Genomic DNA, 20355 nt, shown 5'->3' with positions numbered 1-20355 from the left:
GTCCTTTCTCTTCGCCCCCCCCCCCCCCCCCCCCCCCCCCCCCCCCCCGCACTCCCACATTCTCACTCTTGCTTTCAGCAAAGAAACATTCCTTATCTTGACATGCCAAAGTGTTGCTGAAGAAATTATCTCTGGGCAACGGATCCTTTGTAAAGTTAATGACTGGTGTGTTAGATAATAGCTTGGGGCATTGCCAAGAGGATAACCCTGTAAGGAGGCTGCAGTTGCAGTGCTTGCTCCTTTCTTACCCTCCCTGGGACTTGCACTTAGGAAATATTGCAAAAGGTAACAGACTTCAGTTTTTCTGACAAGGATAGATGCTAGAATGAAAATGTCTCAGTACTAAAGCTCCACTCTTGCGATGTTCAAGAGAGTCAACACTTGATTCATTTTCAGAACCTGCTTTGCCTGTTTTGTGACTTAAAAGGGTGAGGTATCTCTTTAGACAATGCTTTTCAGGCCTGTACCCTCCCTTCACTCCTCTGCCAGCCTAGAGCTCTCCCCACCAGCTCTTCCAGTGTCCTTCTGCCCAGCTTCCTGTGGGTAGACCACTCTTCTCAATCCATGGTTATGGGATGGACAGGGAAGGGAATTTCAACAAGATACAAAACATTAAAAAAAATAAATCCAGGTACTACTTTTTTTCTTGTTCTGCTTAGCTTTGCAACTTGTCACCCAAACCTCTGCCAGCATCTTATCCATGTGTCTTCCCAGCAGAGTGCAAGGCACAGTGAACATGACAAACTAGATGGTGACACTAGCTGCCATCTTAAGGCCACATCTCATCACAGCTTATCTCACAAGCAGCATTATTGCCCCGTTGCCCTCCCTCCCTCCCAAGCCTTGCTGTCTCACACCACCCCACTGCAGAAGCACTGGCACCGAAAGAAATGTCATTTCCGTTCCACAGGGATGAGCTAACTCCTCATTTTTAAATCAATGTACTCAACTTGCAAATAACAGTATTGTTTTTATAAGAAGCACACAAAGCCACAAGCTTCCTTGGATGCTGTCAGTAAAACCTCAGATTATTCAACCAGAAATACTTTTTTTCCCCTTTTAAAAGCTGTTTGTTCTGCTGTAGTGTTTCCTTTAGCAGTTCTGTTTTCCCCTGACTTGCTCTGCATTTCTCTCAAGGGATGGGTCTCTAGCTCAGGTGCTGGCACTCCCTTTGGAGCTCACCATGGTGCTCTGGATTAGAGGACTGCCTACTGTACCTGAGGAGATTGGGAGCCCACACCAAGGCCAGGTTTCTGGTGTGCATGTTGGTCATGTTGCTGAAGGAGGCCAGGTGAGTCAGGTGCTTGATCAGGTATTCCAGCGTTCTGCAGCGGTTTCAGGTGAAAAGGAGAAAAAAGTGTCAAGGGACCAATGCCTGGGCATCAGCTTCTGGAAATTAACTCCAGTGCTGTTTCAGGCAATATTCTCAGATGGTGAAGGTCAACACAGTGTTTCTCAGCCCCTTGGTGGACATGTTCTCACCTGTAATGCGATGGGGGGAGCTCCTGGATGACATTTTGAATTCGTGCCAACTGCTCGTCCTCGGGGAAGCGTGATACTGCTTCCTGTGGAGATACAAGGAAACAGTCCGCCCTGGCAATGGACTCAGAGGAAGGGGAAGAGGGATAAGGAGGGTCACACGAGACAGCTTGTCTCTGAGGGAATGGTCTCTTGTTACCCTGCAGTGCTACTGGTAGAAAAAGTTGCTTTGTGTTCCCAGCAAAACAGAGATTTGCTGCGCTGCCATTTTATATCTCAGTACATCCTTCCCAGATGTCGGGACAGGGTGGTCAATGTTTTGGGGAGAGGCGTGTTTAAGGACTGAGAGCTTCAATTAGGAATGATGTTTCTTTTCTTTTTCTCTTTTTAACTTGTGCAGTGATGGGTGGAAAGACAGAAGTGATAATAATGAAAAAAAACTACACACCGCCCCCCCTCCCCCCCAACTGTGTTAAAAATAAAATAAATCTTTCAAGCCCTGTGATATGGAAACAGCTGGGATAGACATGTTCCACATTAATCAAAATAAGCAACATTTTCAGCTGCCATATGAAGATAGCTATAGGGAGCATTTTGTGCGAGTTTGCATCTTTTACGATAGGAGAAGCCTTAGCACAGTCCAGGTGGATTAATAAATTCTCATACTCAGAGTTAGACTAGGTTAGACAGAATCAAAGTTTTACATCTTGATCTTGGGTAAGTCTGTATGGACCAAGAGCTTAGAGAGCCACGATAAGCTTTTGTCTGCATTCCTAGAAGTTTACTACGCTGGTATTCGTCTGTTCAGCTATTCCCTTTCAGTATTTGTGCTGGGAGAAGACAAACCACCAGCAAGTTCAAACAATGCATGACTGTCTGGGAACCTCCTGCCTACCCTGCTGCCACTGGAGTTTGGAGCCAGTTCAGAGAAAGACGCTGGGACCCACACTGCCAGCAGAAGCTTTGCCTACAGACTGACGTCAGCGCTGCCAGCGAAGGAAGGAAATAACCCATCCCAAATCACCCGTTGCTTAAGCATTATGAACCTGAAATTACCAGCCAGAGAAGCATCTTCTCCTTGAAGTCACTACAACACCCACATCTGCCACCTCTGTTCTGGTCACTCTCCATCTCCCAGCCCGCCACTTCTTGCGTACAACCACCAGAGAACTAAACATTGCCAGTTTCAAAGCCAGAGATGAATATGAAACATGTTTTATTCCCTAACACTGTGAGAATAGCTCTGCTAGTTTGAAGATACTCACTAGTGTGATGGCAAAGAAAAACAAGCGAGCTCACTAATTTGGTGTGAATGAGACGTGGATGCACTTGTTTTGCCCAAATTAAAGGTCGATTAACTCCTTCTAGTACTTTTTACCCATAATGACAGCTCTTTTTCTTTTTTTTTTTTTAGGGAAAAAAAAAAAGCTGATTACCATCAACCCAGAAATCCCAAGTATAAGAACTCTGTGGGCTTCATACAAGGTTTCTAGCAGAATGGCTTTGCAAAGATGGAGAAAAGGAGAAACACAAACTTTAACTGTTGCACCTAAACCATTGTATTTTAGCTAGACTGTACACTATTTTCTCATCCAGTGCTGGTTTTCATTCCCTTATTTAACTCCCAGGTCTCAAAGCCCTAATTCTTAGACAGCAAGTGAATACCAGCCTCTCTGAGGTCACGACCCATTCAAACCTCCGAGTCACATTTCTGACCCAGTGTTGTGCCTTTGGACTCTGAGGTCCTCTCAAAACCTCAGGATTACAGCAGCACAATATAGAATTTATTATATGCCTGAAATATAATAATAATAATAGGCACTTATTATATGCCTGATAACGTATGAACTTGTGTCATTTAAACTTTCTTCTTACAAATGGGAAGAGAAGACTGGGAGAATAGCAGAAGGTATGTAAAACACAATTTAAAATCTTGGGCGTTTTTTTAACTCCAATGTTGATTCTGGGAGTGCACAATTCACAGGCCCTGGTTAACAAGTGGAACAGAGTCCCAAGAGAGAAGGTAGGCTTGGCCTCCTACAGCTGGTTTGCTCTGAGTACATACTGAGTCCCTCCAAGCCCAGGTTAGAACAAGCCCCACAGATTCAGGTTACTGACCCGTTAAACAAGCATCCATCACCATAATACAAGATGGCAAACTGGAGAGCACGAGAGGGCAACGTTCTGCAAACCTTGACGGCCAGGGAGGTTGTGGCCAGGATGTTACACCCGTGAAGCTGGCACAGCGACGACCAAAAGGCCAGCTCCTCCCCAGCGTTGAAGAACTTGACTTTCCCTAACCAGAAACGTCTGAATCACTCGGGTGACTCAAAGTGGAGCCTATCCCGTCTCCGAGACAGCTCCGACTGAGTCAGGCTGGGATCAGCATGCATCCTTTACTCCTACCAGCGCTCTGCTGCCGAGGCGCAGCTGCCACCGTTCCCCGTACAGACACCCCACGCGTACACGCGCTCCTCGCAAGTTTTCTGCTCCTTGGGGAACGGGTCTTTTTTATTTCTTTCCTCCTGATATCTGACTGTGCTTCCTGTCAGCTGGGTTACCCATTATAAATCCCTACTGAGTAGTCTTAGGAGAATAATAGATTTTGTGGCTGAGCTGACAAACTAAAAAGCCAGAGATTAAAAAAAAAAAAAATTTAAAAAATAAAAAATCCCTTTTAGGGCAATCCAAACTGATAACATTTTGGGGAGCTGGCACAAGGTTTTAAAAAGCAATTGTTTGAGGTTAACCAAAGCATCACACTCAAATAAAAGGGAAAGAAGTCATCATTTAAATTTGGGGCTGTTTAACCCTTTTCTGAGCGATGTTTTCTTTGAGAGATACATGTGTTGATTTAATGTTGAAACATTTCCTTTAGAAAGTATTTGTAAAAGAAACATTTAGACAGTTACAGAAGTGTTTTCCCTTTTGTTTTTGAATAAAGCTATTTACCAAATGTATCTAACGAAAATCTGCAAGTCATCATCCCAAAACTGCACTTTTCAGCAAACATTCTTTCCTAAAAAAGTTTCCATCTAGATCTTTGTGTTTCCTTTAGAGCATTTTTCTTTCATAAATCAGTACTGATAGCCAGAAAGACACCAGCCAAATAGTTTCAACAAGAATGAGATTCATCAGTTACCGTGAATGGTTGAATAATACCCTGTATTTTCAAGATCCTTGTTCATCCTGACTGTCTCTGGTTTACAGATCCTGCCCTATGTAACCAGTATCCCTATATCCTGAGGATATAGGTCATTTTTTTCAGATCTCCTCAGAATTTTGCCTGAAGTTTTGACCAAACATTACCTTGAAACACTGAAAAATGTTGCTTAAAATTTGGCATTGAAACAACACTGTTGCGTATCTGTCAGGCAGCACAGTGAGTCAGTATCCGCCCCATGTTCCCCATCTCAGCTGTCGTCTCTAACAGCTACCAGACCTCTCCTGGCAGGTTGCTGCTCGGCTGTTCCCATCTGACTTTGCCCTACAGCAAGCCCCCTTGCACAGGTATGCCTGCCCCTTCCCACAGCAGACAACAGGCAGTCTTTGGAGAACGTCTTCTCACATGGACCCCACGGATCTCTCTCTGCGCCTCTTGTGCCACAGCAGCACCATCTAGAAAGCGCTCGGTTCAGGATGGAGACAAGGCAGCACCTGAAGCTAAGGTTCCTTGCCACTCTCCATTTCCTTCAGACATGATTTGGCAAAATTTCTCTGCAACATCTGACATTTTTGGTGATGCCTGTTCCCTCCACCTCCCAGCAAATGGGAAGGAGCAGGATGACAGAAATTCTTAACAAAGGACGGATGTTTCTTACGCTGAGGAAACAATCTTTTCCATCCTCCCACCACCCCAGTTGTTTTAAGAAGGTGGTGAATGCTTTTAGCCGAAAATTCACACCTCTGGCATGTAAGATATCAGCCTGAATGGCTGGGTTTAAATTTGTTAGTGTCATAAACAACTGAACGTGGATTTAGAGCGGTAGGAAGCAGGCAACCTTAACAAGAAGCATCGCTTGCTGTGCCACCTTTTAATAAAATATTATCTGTCATCAAAATTGGCCAACCCTCTTAAAAATTCAGGCTTTGTGGTCTTATTTTTCTGCTCTCCCGCAGTCTGCTCTCAGGCTCCAACTGTATCCATGTATTATCTATGGTTGTTTTGCAGATCAAGTTACTACTCTTTGAATTATAATCCCTTTAAACGTGGTTAGAGATTTCTGCTTGGCCAGCTGCCACTTTCCTCCATGACATGGCCACGGTGGACCTGATATACCATAGCTGACACAACCTGTGTCATCTTTTGCACTCTGACAAACTGTATGAAAAATGCTACAGATGCAGAAACGCTGGAGCTTTACACGTGGGCTGAGCAATCAGTTTGCACAGGTGTCAGGGACTGTCAGAGGGACAGGGAGGAGGAAACTGCATCCTTGTGACTATTATCACAAGCCCCAGGTGATCCAGAAGACTCTCAGTGATGGACAGTAATGAGGAAAAGAAAGGGTATTAGTAATTCTGGGAAGCGGTGAGAAAGAGTAACAGCGGGGAAGGCAGGGAAGCAACGTGGTGAAAATATGAGCAACATGAAGGCAAGGAAACAGCAGAGTCACAGAGAAGTAAACACGAGATCGGGGAAAGAAACAAGGACAGGGAAAGCAAGCCAGAGCAAGAGGAGAAGGGAAGAGCACTGAGAAGTGTTTATACAGATAGATGCACCAGAAGCCAGGACATTGGAGTGAATCCCACACAGCTGTCGTGAAGGAACCTGCAGCTCATCCACACTGCTGGACAGGAACGAGAGCAGCAGTGGGTCTCACCGTGAATTTCTTGTAGAGCTCATAGGTGAGGAGAGGGTTGGGCAGTTCCCTGAAGTACAGCTTGCAGAGGGACCCCACACAGTGGATGTCCTGGAGGTAAACTTCCCTTGTCAGATCCGGGCATTGGTCAGAAACAAACTCTTGTCTGAAACAATATGGAAACGTAACAATGTAGGCAAATAAGAGCTGTTAGCATCCCAGAACTCCACCCTAATTACTCTTTTATGGGCTAGAGGAAAAAACAATCTGGAACGCAGAGACGTCTCTGCAGCCTGGCCTAGATTGTCTCCCAGGATCAGGCCCCGAGGTTTCAACTAGTCTCTGGTTTCCATAGCAGTCCCATGAGTGGTCCTCAAACTGATATAAAGAGATTGCTTTGTCTTGAAGTGAGTGAGAACAACTTAGCATTTGTGCTGAGACCCTCCAGGCCTTTCCCATTAATAGATGCAGAGGGAAATGTCTGTTTTCTTTGTCATGAACTAATCCCTGTCAAATCCTGGTATTTCTCTGTTACCAGCTTCAGAGACAGACTCTCTCTTGCATCAGTGTAGAGGTCTGTTGGCCCAAATCTATTCTTGAGGGGCTAAGAGTGAAAAGGTACTGTGCAATGTCACCTACTCCTTCTGGCACTCAGACAGACTGCCCTTACCTCAGCTTCTGTATGTTGGACGTCACTCCCGAGAGGCGATAGATCCCATCCACGATGCCATGAGTCTCAATGAACTCCGCACAGCTCTTCAGCACGTAGGGGACTAGGAGAGGAAAGCAAGGCAAGATGCCCAATGAATACACATTGAGAACTTCCACAAGTCACCACAGAGGAGAGAGTTTTGTGAAACAAAAGCAGAGGCTCTCTGCGGATGCAGGGAAGGGCACAGCAATGGGAGAAATACAGAACAAACCCCAAATAAACCCCACAGATTGGCTGTGGCCAGTTTGCAGAGTGAGGATGTGCTATCGTTGCTGGGCCATGCCACAGTCATTGCCATGTGAGCCTGAAGTCACAGAAACATTGTGGGAAGCAAGGTAGCATTTCTCTCTCTCCCTGTTTCTTTTCTATCCAGAAAAAGAGGCCATTTCATTCTAATTGAAAGCATGAGGTAAAGTATGAGGTCCTGGGAACCTCCCCCCTCCCCAAGACAGAGTTCCAGCCTCACTGGATCATGCCAAAAGGTCTGATTGGCTTGGATAAAAATCAGAGAAGCATTCGCACTTCCATATAAGCCTACATACCCACAGTTTAGTGCTCATAAACTCCCACAGAGGGGGTATAAAGTTCAAATGTTGACTAGATCTGCACACTGACAAAATCTGACATTGGCTTCAAAAGAACTCCATCAACATAACCAACCGAAGACTTAACCAGCCTTAAAGCTGAGAGGAGCCTGGGGCACAACATTTACATCCAGACCTGGACTCAAAGCATATGTTTATTTTCCCCCCATTATAAAGGTATAGGAAACCCTCATTCTCTTGGTCAGACCAAGCCTCCCTGTCCCCAGTACTATAACAACCCTAGCTATAACAATAACAGTAAGAGAACCCTTCCTTATTAGGTGCTAGAAACTACTATGTATTTAACGCAAGGCTTCACACAGCCATAAGCACAAAAGTCAGTAAATGCAGAAGTTGAAGTTCCCCGCTGCACTGCGCTGTCAGAAAGCTGGGTGGAAGAAAACAAAGCCACACACTCAACTGGAAAGCTAGGCACAGCAATTACTGCAACTCTGGTTGGGCCTTCCCCGACTTCTGCTTGAAGTTCAGGACCACAGTGGTGTTAATGTGTGTTCCATCAGGCAGGATCCAAAGACAGCACTCCAAGGAGAGCCTGGACAAAAGGCAGCTGGCAGATCGTTGTATTTCTCACGGGTGCCACTGAGACCAGAGCCAGGCCACGGGTGGACTTGCCTCTACCAAGCTGCCTACGGCACAGGAGGGGTCCCAAGCTGGCACCTAACTCAGTGAGTGACCTGACTGAGCCCAGTCAGTCAAGGAAGTGTTACCCTTCTGCCTCCCAACTCCTACTGAGAGGGGTAAAGGGGTCCTTCTTGTGTGTCCCTTCTCTTTTGGCCAAGCCACATGCAGGAACACACAAAAGTACCAGTGATTACTTGGAAACCTGAATGATCCAAACAGACTAATTCTCCTCAGTTAAAAGGAGCCTCTTCAGAACAACAGGGAAAAGTGACTCTTGTGGGGTTTTTTTGAGCAGGGACCCATAGTGCAGGTCAATTAGCCATTCTGCCTCACACTCAGAGCCCTTGGGCTGATTTTTAAGACCCTTAAGTTGTTGGGATAAAACTAACAGAGGAGCTTCTGGCAGGAGCCCTAGCCTATTCCCATGGTTCATGGGAAACCATGGACTTGCCAAGAGAACAGGGGAAGTGTACAGTGTCCAAGCTTCATCCACAACAGTCACAGAGCCATAGGATTCTCACCTCAAGGACTTTTGAGGAGAAGTCACATCAGCATGTTTCAGAAGGAACATTCATTTCAGTGCCCATAGCACTCACTTCCTAAGAGGACTAGATAATGTGGAAGGAGACAGAACAAAAGAGAAGTATTCCTTAAAATGCTGTCAAGTGACTTATCTAGAAAAAGGACCTTCTTACCACTGAGTAAGACCTGATTTCTGTAACTGCAGTAGGGAAAACAAATCATCATCTGATGATGAGCATGCTAGAAATGAAAAATAAAAAAGGAAGGGAAAATTACTTCAGGCCTCTTCTGCATTTCTGTCTGGTCAGGCTGTATTGACTTTGTGGCAGGAGCTACAGACAAGTGGCGCATTAAGATTTCCTTCTTGGTAGGGGGCTCTGGGAATAAAAATAATGTAAATAGCAAAGAAGAAAGCTAGACTGATCCATGTTCACTTCAGATCCATTTGGGTGGGACAATGGGTGAATCACTCCATGCCATGTTGAAAAAGAAGAACTAATTGAACAGAAAACCTATTTGAGAAGAGCCGCATGACAAGTTTTTTTTTTAAAAAAACTAAACAGCTTTTCATATAGACAAATTTCATCTATGATAGACTCCCACAGCAATGGAGTCTGTGCCCACAGCGCCCTTTGTCATATACTTTTTAAAACCTCACTGTTAAGAATCAGCATGCCAACTAAAAATGTATATCTGCTTGTTGTGACTACTTTGACCTCTTGAATGTAAGAACATTTAAATCACACTTTAGTTTTTGCTGAGTTTTAAGTTTCCGTGAGATAAATTAGGTAAAGAGGCCTCAGGCAGGTAAGCAAACCTCTTATATGAGGACTAGAGAAGGCTAGAACCATCTGTTGAGGACTGGTAAGCAAAAAAAGGGGCCCGAGGGGAGTAATCTGTAGCAAACATAAAATCCAACCCAGTTTTAAAAGTGGGTGAAGACTTCACTGCAAAGACTGCAGATAGACAACATGCCCTGAGCTCTGCAGATACCTCTGACTCCAGCCCTACAATCTTCCCTGCTTTTTCCAGCCCTGGGCTTCTCATGTCACTCTGCCAGTGCCCTTCACTCATCATGTACATGATGTCCTGCCCTACCAGGTCTTTAGTTCTTATGAACAGAAACAGCCAGTTACGCCAAAACGTGTGGTGGTTTTGTGATGTCAAAAAAAAAAAAAAAAAACCACCAGCAAAAAAATCCCACATAGGACAGATTTCACTTGTAACCCAAAATTACAGACTTTGACCTCAGATCCCTGGAGGTGAAGGGACTCCATCAGCTTCTTGCAAAGCAAGGCCCTAAATGCAGTGCCTGTGTGAAACTGGAGCACAGTAAATGTTTTCTTTGAGCAGAACCTGCAGCTCTGAAATTCCTGAGCAGCTCTGGTCTCCTACAAAGCTGAGTCTTCCGGGCACTTGGGGGAGGTGAGCTTAGAGCGGCAGCAAGAGGCACCCTCCCAACTCCAGCCATCTCTGAGACAGTTTGATTGCTTTGGATGTGGGTCCCAGTGAACCAAAACAAAGGCTGTTATCAGCCCTGACTGCCAGGAGTGGCAGACCCCAGCACATGCTTTACAATGGGACTCAACTGGTGTCACAGGGCCCATGTAAATCACAGCGCTGGGTCTCCCCCAAAGGAAGATCGGACGTGGATGGTGACTTGCAGCAGGGGCTCTGTGTGTGCGTGCAGGCACAGAAAGGGGTGTGGGGGGGGTGTCCATTCTTGACACTTCTATAATTAAAACTGTGCTGGAGGCTTAGAAGTTGGAAGAGGCAGCTGGTGTCACACAGACCCCGCTTGTTCTGCCAGACAGCCAAACTGTCCTCGTTTAAAACTACAATAGAAACCAGATGGAGGGGGAGAAGAGAGCGTGGAGCAAGACATCAGTCAGAAGGGAAATTGAGTTATAAACACGCTGCACACAAAAGACAATACTTCTCTTCCCCTAGACAAAAATAAACCAGAAGGGCAGCCACAGTAACTCATTCCACTCTCACTGGATATCACCTCCAAGCTCGGTGTTCACAGACATTCACCTACACCAGAGTCTTTTCTGTGACCACAGCTCTCGTCACCTCCTTTACACAAGTGTGCGGCTCCTGCGAGGTGTAGGTATCGCACCTGCCTCCCCTCCACTCCCAATCCCACCAGTTTCTAGTGCCAGCAACATGTGCTGAGCCTCTCGCCTCCCTCCCAGCATTCCTGGGAAGGGGACATCTCTCCCTTTCTCCTGTCCCTTCACAGCCACAGTGCTACCATCCACCAAACCTCCCCACTCTTTGCCTGCCTGACAAAGGCTTCCTTCATCTGGCACAGGGCTAAGCATTTCGTATCGAAGACAGGGAGACCTGTAACCATGCACCTAACTAGATCAGCAGGCAGCCCTGGTAGGAGGGAATACTAGGGAGGAAGGCGAGACATTCCACCTAATAACCAGTGGGAGGATGATGGCCTCCTGCTGTCCCACCAAAGCCAGCAGAGAGCGAGAAAGACCTTGGTCCAGCTGGAGATGCAAGAGATGCCCTGTAGCTTTCAGTCCCACCTTCCAGAAGAAAATTTTGATCTCCATGGGCTACAGAAAGACCTTAGGGATGAGACTGCTAAGTCAGACACCCATGCCAGTCAGTACAAATACTGTCCGTAACACTGTGCTTAAAGCTCTCCAGCCTGGGCTGGGTCATATATTCAGGATATACTGCACTGAACTGGACTGAATAGCAGCAGGCTTCTTTCTGTGTGTGTGTGTATGTGTGTGTGTGTGTGTGTGTGTGTGTGTGTGTGTGTGTGTTTTTCTTCTTCTGTTGTTTTCTCAAGGGGGTTCCTTGCAAGCATAAAATTCAGTGACAGAGCTACACAAGTCCTCCTTAGTGGTTGGTTTATGCCACATGGAGGAGGTTTCACGTCCTCTCTAATTTTATTTTAATTTTAGTTCAAGGAACAGCAGGATAAATGCAGTCCTTTCATTTCACCTGAAGCATCAACTTTTTGATGTTTGACTTGCAGGAAATAGTTTAGGGGGCGGGTTAACTTTTCCCAATGTGAATCCTGTGCCATAAAACAGTTGTGGGCATTTTATTTCATCATTTTGGTTTTGTTACATATTAGTATTATTTAAAATTGTCTTCCATTGCCGTCAATAGTAATGCATGCTTCCTATCACGCTATGTCAATACCATAACAATAAAGGTCAAAATAGTCTCTTGTTTCAATTTAAATTACTAAATTAGGAAATATAAATGTTTCAGTCTGTACTAAGCTAGAGCTGTTATTCTGTACAAACAAAAATAACAAAACAGTACACATTTTAGAACATACTAATACATTAACTTGGCTTCCTAATCACAGGAAGGATCAGCATTGTATAAATGGTAACATATTTGAGAGTCACTATCTCTGATGTGACTTTTTCTGCATTTCCTGATGCTTCCTACTTGAAATCATGAGTTGTAATGCTGATTCATTAGATATTTTTATTATTATTATTATTTTTGCTGATCTTGTCTGGTTTTCACTAGGCATAAGGTTGTCTGAGAAACAGATTCCAGAGGAGATCAAACTGTGCTCCCCTCCCTGCAGCTCGCCTGAGCTCTGGTTCAGCTTGGCAGGCACAATTCCAGTTTGCCTCACAGTGCATTGCCCTGACCTGAAGCTATGGATAAACCCTGCCTTGCTCCCAGACACCATCTCCTTTGCCTTCCACCATCTCCTTTTCACTGGTGGCCAGGGATGTAAGGGACCACAGCATCTGAAATCACTGCCGAGGATCTCCCCTGCTCAGAGTTGAAGTTGGCAGAGCTGGGGACAGGGAGGGCTTACCCTGCCTGGACATAGCTGCTACAAGGACAAACAGAAGGCTTCAGTCTGCAGGATGTCTATGAATACTTTTCACAAGCATTAAATTAATTTTAAAGAAGGAGAAAAAAATAAACTCTCTCACCATCAAATTCCAGTGTTTGGTTTAGCCGTTAGCAGAGCTACCGCAACCCACCCACGCACACCCCCACACACCCGTCTTTGAAGAGTATGAGATACCTAAACACCAGCAAACAGGCTTAAAACCAAACCACCTTGTTCGAGCCCTCCTCACCTCTTCCCCCTCAGCTGCCACAAACACAGTTTAATTAAGGCGAAGAGCTGGGGCGGAGGTGATCCCCTCCGCCTGGGCAGCACAACAGCATCCCCACCTAACTCACACGCTTCGTAATTTCTCCCCCTCTCTACTTCTGTGGGAAACGTGTCTGCAGTGTCACAGAGGTTAGCACAACAGTGCCTTTCCCTGCGATGAAAGCACCGTCCTGAATGCCGTTGTGAGCCTGGTGGGCAAAGGCATAGGAAAAAAAAGCCATCTCGAGTCTGCCAGACGCTGTGAGCCATCGCCCTCCGCGGCCTGGGCGGGAAGTGGAAACGCTGAGCACTGTTTGGGATGTGTCACGCTGATTTCAAGCAAAGCCCTTTCTACACAGCCTGCAGGCCCAGGGTGAGTCTGAACCAAGCCAACAGTACTGCTATCAAGGAGGGTTGTGGTTTTTTCCCCCCATTGATATTATGCTCAGCTTACATCTCACCTATCTAAGTGAGACACGCAGGAACACCTGATTTTCCAGAGCAGATCTGACAGCTGTGATGTTCCAGGCAGAAATGAAAGAGCCCGCGGCAGCCCTGGCGAGCGCATCACATCAAAGAAAGGCTAAGAGAAAGCTCTGCACAAGCAGATGCTGAATGCTGACTCCCAGCACCGGCGGTCACCGTGCCCCTCTGAAATGTGACTAGTACCTTGACATAGCTGGCAGACCCTGTCACACAGGCACTTTTGAAAAAGGGCTGGACTAAAAACTAGAACCGTTTTGTCAGGGAAACATCCTGCTGTGGGTTTCCTGCAAAAAAAAAGACCAGATAACCGAACAGGATATCTCCACTCCTAACTTTTATGGCTCTGTGGTACAGCCACCTCGGAAAACAGTGGCTTATGCTCTGCAGGGTGGAACAATGAGCTGCACATGGCCTCAGATTTGAAACCTGACAGCTCTGACCCACAGCAGATTAGGGTGGATAGGGTGTTTTGTTCACCATGGCACACGGAATTGAGGTAATTAATTCTGGACGTAGGGGTAACAGGAGAATTTATGGGGTCTCAGAAAAGAGCCTTGGGTATGACCATAGAAAAGATCAGAACAGTTTTGAAACTGCATGTACTGATTGACCTCCATCTTGGTGAATGCCTAGATCCTACGAGGATAAGCACGCTGTGAGGCAGGGGCTCTGCTGCTCACCTTGTTTCCGACAACGTGTGCTAAAACCACTCCGAAATCCAAAGGTGGTATCAGAGGCTGATGGAGCGCAGGAGCAAGCGGGGGCAATACTACTGCTGGGAGAAGCAGTTTGCAAGGGAAGAGTGCAGGCGCTGGTGATGTAGGCTCCATTTGAAGTCTCTTTGTCTTTCATCCAGATCAATAAACAAGCTTATGGACTGCAGGTGTCACGCTGTATCGTGTTTGCCTTCCTTTCTCTTTTCAAGCATGGACGCCGATGTAAGTCACGCTAACCTACTTAGCTGCTGGCAACAAAGCAAGGAAAATATATGGACTTCATAAGTTTTTTCCTCCTCTCAACAGGTTTTGATCTATATGTTTTCATCTACAAGGGCTTCAGAAGCAAGTTGGAAAACAGAGCACAGCCACATCTTCTGTCTGAGCCTGCTAGCTGATGCAGTCTTGCTCAGTTTCTTACAGTCCCAAAATGACTTTAGAGGTGACTTGTAAGCCATTACACCATTTCTTGACTGTAAAAAGAGTGCAGTAAACAACAAATATCTCCCTTGACACACGGGAACTCTTACATGAGATTCTTAGGATCCCAGAATCTGGAGAAAGGCAATTCAAGGGGATCAACGCGTATCCCCAGTCTGGCTGTCAGTGTTAGTTTGTTCCTCATTTCTTTTCAACTCACACTTTAGTGTGCCAGGACATTGGGGTGCCAAGACATTGGGGTGCCAGGACATCGGGATTCCAGGTTTCTCTTTAGAAGGAAGCCTTTTGGGGACGATAGCAAGAAACTCTGTGTGCTTGGATTTTGACATACATCTGACTAGTACCAGCTAGTGCCTTTCACAAACACCACCTCCATACACTGAAAGCTACAGCAATCTCTACAGGCTGAACCTCACAGCCACGGTATTTATACCTTTTATTGTCTTTTTATTTTGCCCCCTGTCACGATGATGGACTGATGCAGACTGACAGTAGATTATGCAGCAATGTTCTCTCTCTCAGGCCTCTCACTGATCTCGCCTCTAGGGCTCTCCTAGCTAAGAGTGGACACGGCAATTTCCAGAGGTTTACCCTAAACGGGCTGTTTTACAGACAGTCAACAACTTAGGGCAAAGAGCGGGGAAGATTGCTGAGGATCATTATATATCACAGACAGATGAGGAGCCTAAATACAAACCCAAATGAGAAGTGAAAGGCAAGTGAAAACAGACTTTTGAGAAAAAGTAAATAAGGCTTTATGATGTCAATCTGATTGAAAACAAACATGCAAAGGCACTAGTAATAATCAGTCATTACAATCTGAAGCCAGGCAGCACAAAATCCATTCCATCTTTGCTCAGCTGCTGAGCATATATTTAGACCAAGTGTTTTCATCGCAAGGCTGTCTGTGCCTGACCCAAAGAACCACACTCATACAAAAAATCCCATTGAATTCAGCAGTATTTTCCACAAGGGAAAAAAAAAAAAAACAAACCAAACAAATCTGTTTGTTCTACTCTACCTCTTACTGTGGCACACAAATACCAACAACTGAGGTGCAGGAGTGATAGAAGCATTTTCACCAGCTTTAGAGGAGCATAAAATGATGGTGTGAGGTTCAACACAGAGTGGAGAATTAAGACTGCTGCTGGCAGTGGAAGGTCACCTAGAAATGTTCCTCCCAGCCCTGCTCAGAGGAGGCTGAGAACAAGTCAGTCTTTATTTGAAGAGGATTAAGCTGTGGGTGACTGGGATTGCCGATGTTTGTCTGGTGGAAGGAGGAGCCGTTCTACCCACCCTCAGTAATGCCCAGGGCATACAGTCCTCGCAGCCCATGGGCTCAGCTTCTGTGTCTGAGCAGCGTGGAGAAAATTCTGCCAGAAGCAGCACCTGGTCAGATGCACATACCTCTACACGTAAATAAATGGGCATCTATGTACATATCAACATATATATGTGTATACCTATACATATGAATACACTCATGTGTTTTTACACATGCAATTACACTCATTTATGTGTGTATATATATGTGGTGTCACAGGTTTCATCTGCATCACCAGGAAAATCTTCTTAGAGAAACAGCTTTTTTTTTTTTTTTTTTCTTTTTTCATTAAATAAGGTGTCAATCAAAGCTCAGTATCTAAAGGTGGCATTTACAGAGTCAAAAGCTGCGAAAGTCTTGCAAGGCTGATGTCATAGATCTGGGGGATACATCTCTATGAGCTGGTGCTCTACTCATTGAAGCTTGCTCATCCAGAGACTAAGTCATTGCTGCAGGTATTTTCCATGCTCTCCTATCCCAGGCAAAGTGCATTTAGCTTGTGCATTGCCCTACACTACTGTGATGAAGGTCATTCTGGGTGAAGGAATTGCTCTGAGCCAAGGAAAGCTGTTGGTTTGGGGTGGGTACCTCAAGTATACATCCACTTCTGTATCAGCAAGTCCAGAACCAGTCTCAGTGGACCAGTTTCACTCTTTACATTATTTAAAAAGGGTAGCCCTTGGGATACGAGTCATTTTGGCAACACCTTTTCATCTCCAGAGCTTGTGACCTCTAAAGTGCACCTTACAGCCTTGATCACAGGGATCATAATACGAAGGGAATACAGTGCTTCTCCATCTGCCAGCCTTGTGGCAGATCAACAGTTCGCATATGTTGCAAGAGGCCAACTCGCTTCTCTCTGAAGCCTGCCAGAAGCATCAAGGACAGCAGACAAGGCAGAACAGCATTTACAGATGGTGTCACACAGCCTCCCAACCTTCTAGAGGCTGATACTGGGCTGGGATTGTTTAGAAGAAAATATTTCCTGCCACACTGTTTGAGTCTATGTCTGCCCCAGGATGTCCGTGCATAACCACCGAGGTGCACCCAGAGTGCAGTCCCCAAGACTTTTCTCCCTGACAGAAAATCCCCCTAGTCCCACATGGGATTCAAGCCTTCCCCTCCATCTCTCAATAAATAGGCATGCCAGGGGTTATCAAGCTGAGGGTCATTCTCAGTGCTAACAATGGAAAAAAAAGCAATATCCAGCTGTTACTGAAGTACTAAACCTAGTCACTTCGCAACCGTGGTCCTCAGTTTCCAAGCCCCCCAACAGATTCCTGATACATTCCACATTTTCCTCTTTATTTTGTTTTCCATTTGGCACAGAACAGGCTCAAAACCAGTGTGAAGAAAAAGAAAAACAACCTTTTTTTTTTTTTCCTTTTTTCTTTTTTCTCCCCACCCCCTTCTTTCTTTTTTTTCTTTTTTTTCTTTTTTTTTTTTTTTTTCCCCTGTGCTATCTCTGCTCCAAGTCAGGCCAGGTAGTACTTATCATTTCCTCTGCACTGCAAACACCAGCGTGCACGCGTTTCCTGCCGCCCAGGCCTGGGCCGCAAGCTGACATTGTTTTCAAGGCCCCCCTCGCTCAGAGGTAGGAGCAGCTCTGCCTCACAGCGCTTCCTGTTGATATCAGGCCCCTCTTCCTCCCAAAGCAAATGGGCTTCCTGCCGGCATCTGCGTCCTTTTCCATCAGGGCTAGCAGGAGCCATTTTCCTACACAGAGGCCGTGAAAAAGGATTTAAAAAGGGAGGAAAAATAAAAAAAATTGGAGACAGGGATATAATGGGGAGGAGCCGGGGAGGGACATTTTGTTGTTGTTGTTGTTGCTGCTGCCAGTGTTGAAGAACGTCTTGGGCCCCTCTCGATGAGGAGGAGAAAGAAGAGATAAGAGGTCAAAACAATAGAGCTGGATCTCAGGGGCGCCTGGTATTTGGCAGTATCAGAGAAATCGCTTATTAGCAGAGAACATCAGAGACTAATTACAGCTGCCGATTTCCCACTGCTAAGGAATGTAAGCACACAAAAGAAAAGCTATAGCCACGGCCCCCGTGCTCCAGCAGTGCTGTCACAAGCTGTGGGAGATGCCAAGACCTTTACACCAGAGCGCCGCCTTCATTTTTTATTCTTTCAAATGGATGAAGCTCTACTGCTGCCAGCACTGTTTCATCAACAGTGGACTACGACTGCAGACATGGTTTATGCCAAGCTGAAATACTTCAGCTCCTCAGACTGCTATTGCATTAGCCACTGCCCCAAGCAGAGAAGGGAAAACCTAACCAAACACCATTTCAGACCTCCCCCAGTCTGTGGCATTCCAGGTTTCCATCTGTCCCATTGGAGAAGCTGATGGGCTTGTCCCAGCTCCCACCAGGAGGTTATCAGTTTGCGGAAACATCCTGGGAACAGGTGATCACTGTGGTGAGGACACAAAACTCAAGGAGCACAAGCAGCACAGCCAGCCAGGGCAGCAGCGTTGCCCACCCTTCATAGCATTTCAGCCACACAGCCCCCGCAGCCTGCAGCACAGGGTGAGGAGCTGGCTTGCATTAGAACACGTTCCCCTGCAAGCAGAGGTTTCCCTTACCTAGGGAACGAATGGGGAAGTAGACTCCCCAAGTTTTCTCTATATCGCACCTAAAACTACAGCAAAAATGGGTGGACTAGAGAGGGGTTTTACTAAGGGGTCCCTAGCAATAACCAAACCAGTTAAGTCCCCTAGCAATGACCAAAAGAGGACCTTTGAGTCTCAACTACTGCTCCTAATGGGTCTTCTGAGGATGAGTTTCAATAGTGTTATAAAGTGATTTTCTCCTTTTTCTATCGGTTGCCTGGTCACCTTCCCGTCTCACTGGAAGGAGGGTTACACTTCCAATCTCTGGGCATAAATTGCCACAGAGGCTGACAAAATTGCTCCAACTTTATGCAACCGTAGCCAGCAGCAGATGCGGCCCCGAGTCTGGCAGAGCTGTCTGAGTTGCAAGAGGGTGAACCGGGGCTTAGTGTTCCTCACAAGAAGAAATTCTTACTCAAGGTGCAGTTGCAAAATCTTGATGGCTGATGTGGGTGTAAGATGCAAAAGAAAAAAAAAAAACCAACCCACCTACATTCTCACAAAAGAAGTTAGTGGAGCTGCTGAAATTCGCAGTGCTGACATTTAGGGAAGAATTCCCAGATGCAGAAGATGAGCCCCGCATGGCTAAACTCAGCTGGAGCTGTGCCACTGCTCGCACACAAGAGCAGGAAGGGGGACCAGGAAAGGAGACCTCCCTTTTCTTCTCAGAGAGCTCCAGCCTGTGCAGTGCCAAATGGTTTCTCTGGAAGTTGCCTAACAGTTGGTACCAGCAGCTAAATCCTGTCGGCAGTTTGCAGGATGGGACCCCATCTCCCAATCCTTGGACGAAGGAGCACGCAAGAGAAATGGCCTCCACCAAGCTCACATTTTCCCATCATGCTCTCACTCTCTTTTAGTACAGCTTGTTATTCGTGAATGAATTACCTCAATCCCTCTTAAGCAATGTTCTGACCAGGAAAAGGGTGTGGGGATTATTAATGGAAAAATCCTTGAATCTTTTAGCCCTACAGCATGGCTACAGTTACAAGGAAAACAGGATGCCATGCTGCATATGGGAAGGAGGAAGAGAAAAGGAGCAGGCACTCTTAATGATCTACCAGGACTGACTCTCAAGGAGGAACAAAATGGTGGTGGTGAATTGGCAGACCTGCCCCAAATTACCAGGAGAGGAACAAACGTGCGCAACAGTGGTCTGCACAGGGGGCTTAACTACAGCCAAGGGAAACAGCTTGTTCGGGATGATCAAGGGGTTGTAACTAGGAGTGACTGAATGAAATTATGAGGGGAAATTTAGGTTGAGTGGTAGGAAAAAACCTCCTAAGAGCGAGACATAGTGTCATATAGTAGAATTGCCTTCTCAAGGGAGGAGGCAGGAGCCACGCTGCCTGCATATTTAAAATTAGGCTGATCATTCTGAAGCAAACAGTCCTGCACAGGCTGCTGTTGTCAGTCTGATGTCAGCATCAGGTGATGCCTTTTAAGCCACAGCAAGAACCCCTGGAAGAGCTGGCTGTGTTAATTATAAAGGAAATCATATAGTGCCAGCACTTGCTACAAGGGACAACCACAACCAGCAGCTGGAGTTTAAATTGGATACCGAAACATGCGGGAGGAAAGGCTACTTGAAAATCCTCCAGCAGAATGATTTTCCAGTGGGAAAGTGTGCATTTCACAGAATCAAAATGTTTCATGGGAACACAGGGATTCGGTTGAGTTTTTCAACCAAAGAAACACCCAAATATATATTGTTTCTAGAAGGTGAAATATATCCACTTCCATATCATTATTTCAAATGATACCTTTTGGAGAATTTTTATTTCAGGGAAATTTCTAGGGTTTTCATCCTGATGTCAGATGAAAGGAAGTCTTGTGGTAGGGAAGGATGGAGCACAGTGCAAAACAGGAACCGGCTCTAATGAATATCGAGTGATATCATCAGAGACTGGCTCGTGTTTGCTCCTCGCTGT

At 45.9% G+C, this 20355-nt stretch overlaps 1 protein-coding gene across 1 annotated transcript in view; it reads right to left on the bottom strand.

Moving 5' to 3' along the window:
* The window catches only part of ARHGAP31 (Rho GTPase activating protein 31), a gene marked incomplete at both ends in the record, with an annotated part of 54324 nt that overhangs the window by 12082 nt on the left and 21887 nt on the right, over positions 1-20355 (bottom strand). The window contains 4 exons of the mRNA XM_084279330.1: positions 1218-1325; positions 1483-1565; positions 6303-6447; positions 6952-7054. Coding sequence (XP_084135456.1) covers positions 1218-1325; positions 1483-1565; positions 6303-6447; positions 6952-7054 — 439 coding nt within the window. The remainder of the gene's footprint in view (positions 1-1217; positions 1326-1482; positions 1566-6302; positions 6448-6951; positions 7055-20355) is intronic.

Source organism: Gallinula chloropus (assembly GCF_964237585.1).
Source record: "Gallinula chloropus genome assembly, chromosome: 1".
Classification (NCBI taxonomy): domain Eukaryota; kingdom Metazoa; phylum Chordata; class Aves; order Gruiformes; family Rallidae; genus Gallinula; species Gallinula chloropus.
The sequence above is the reverse complement of the archived record's forward strand: the minus strand, read 5'-3'. Positions and strand labels throughout refer to the sequence as shown.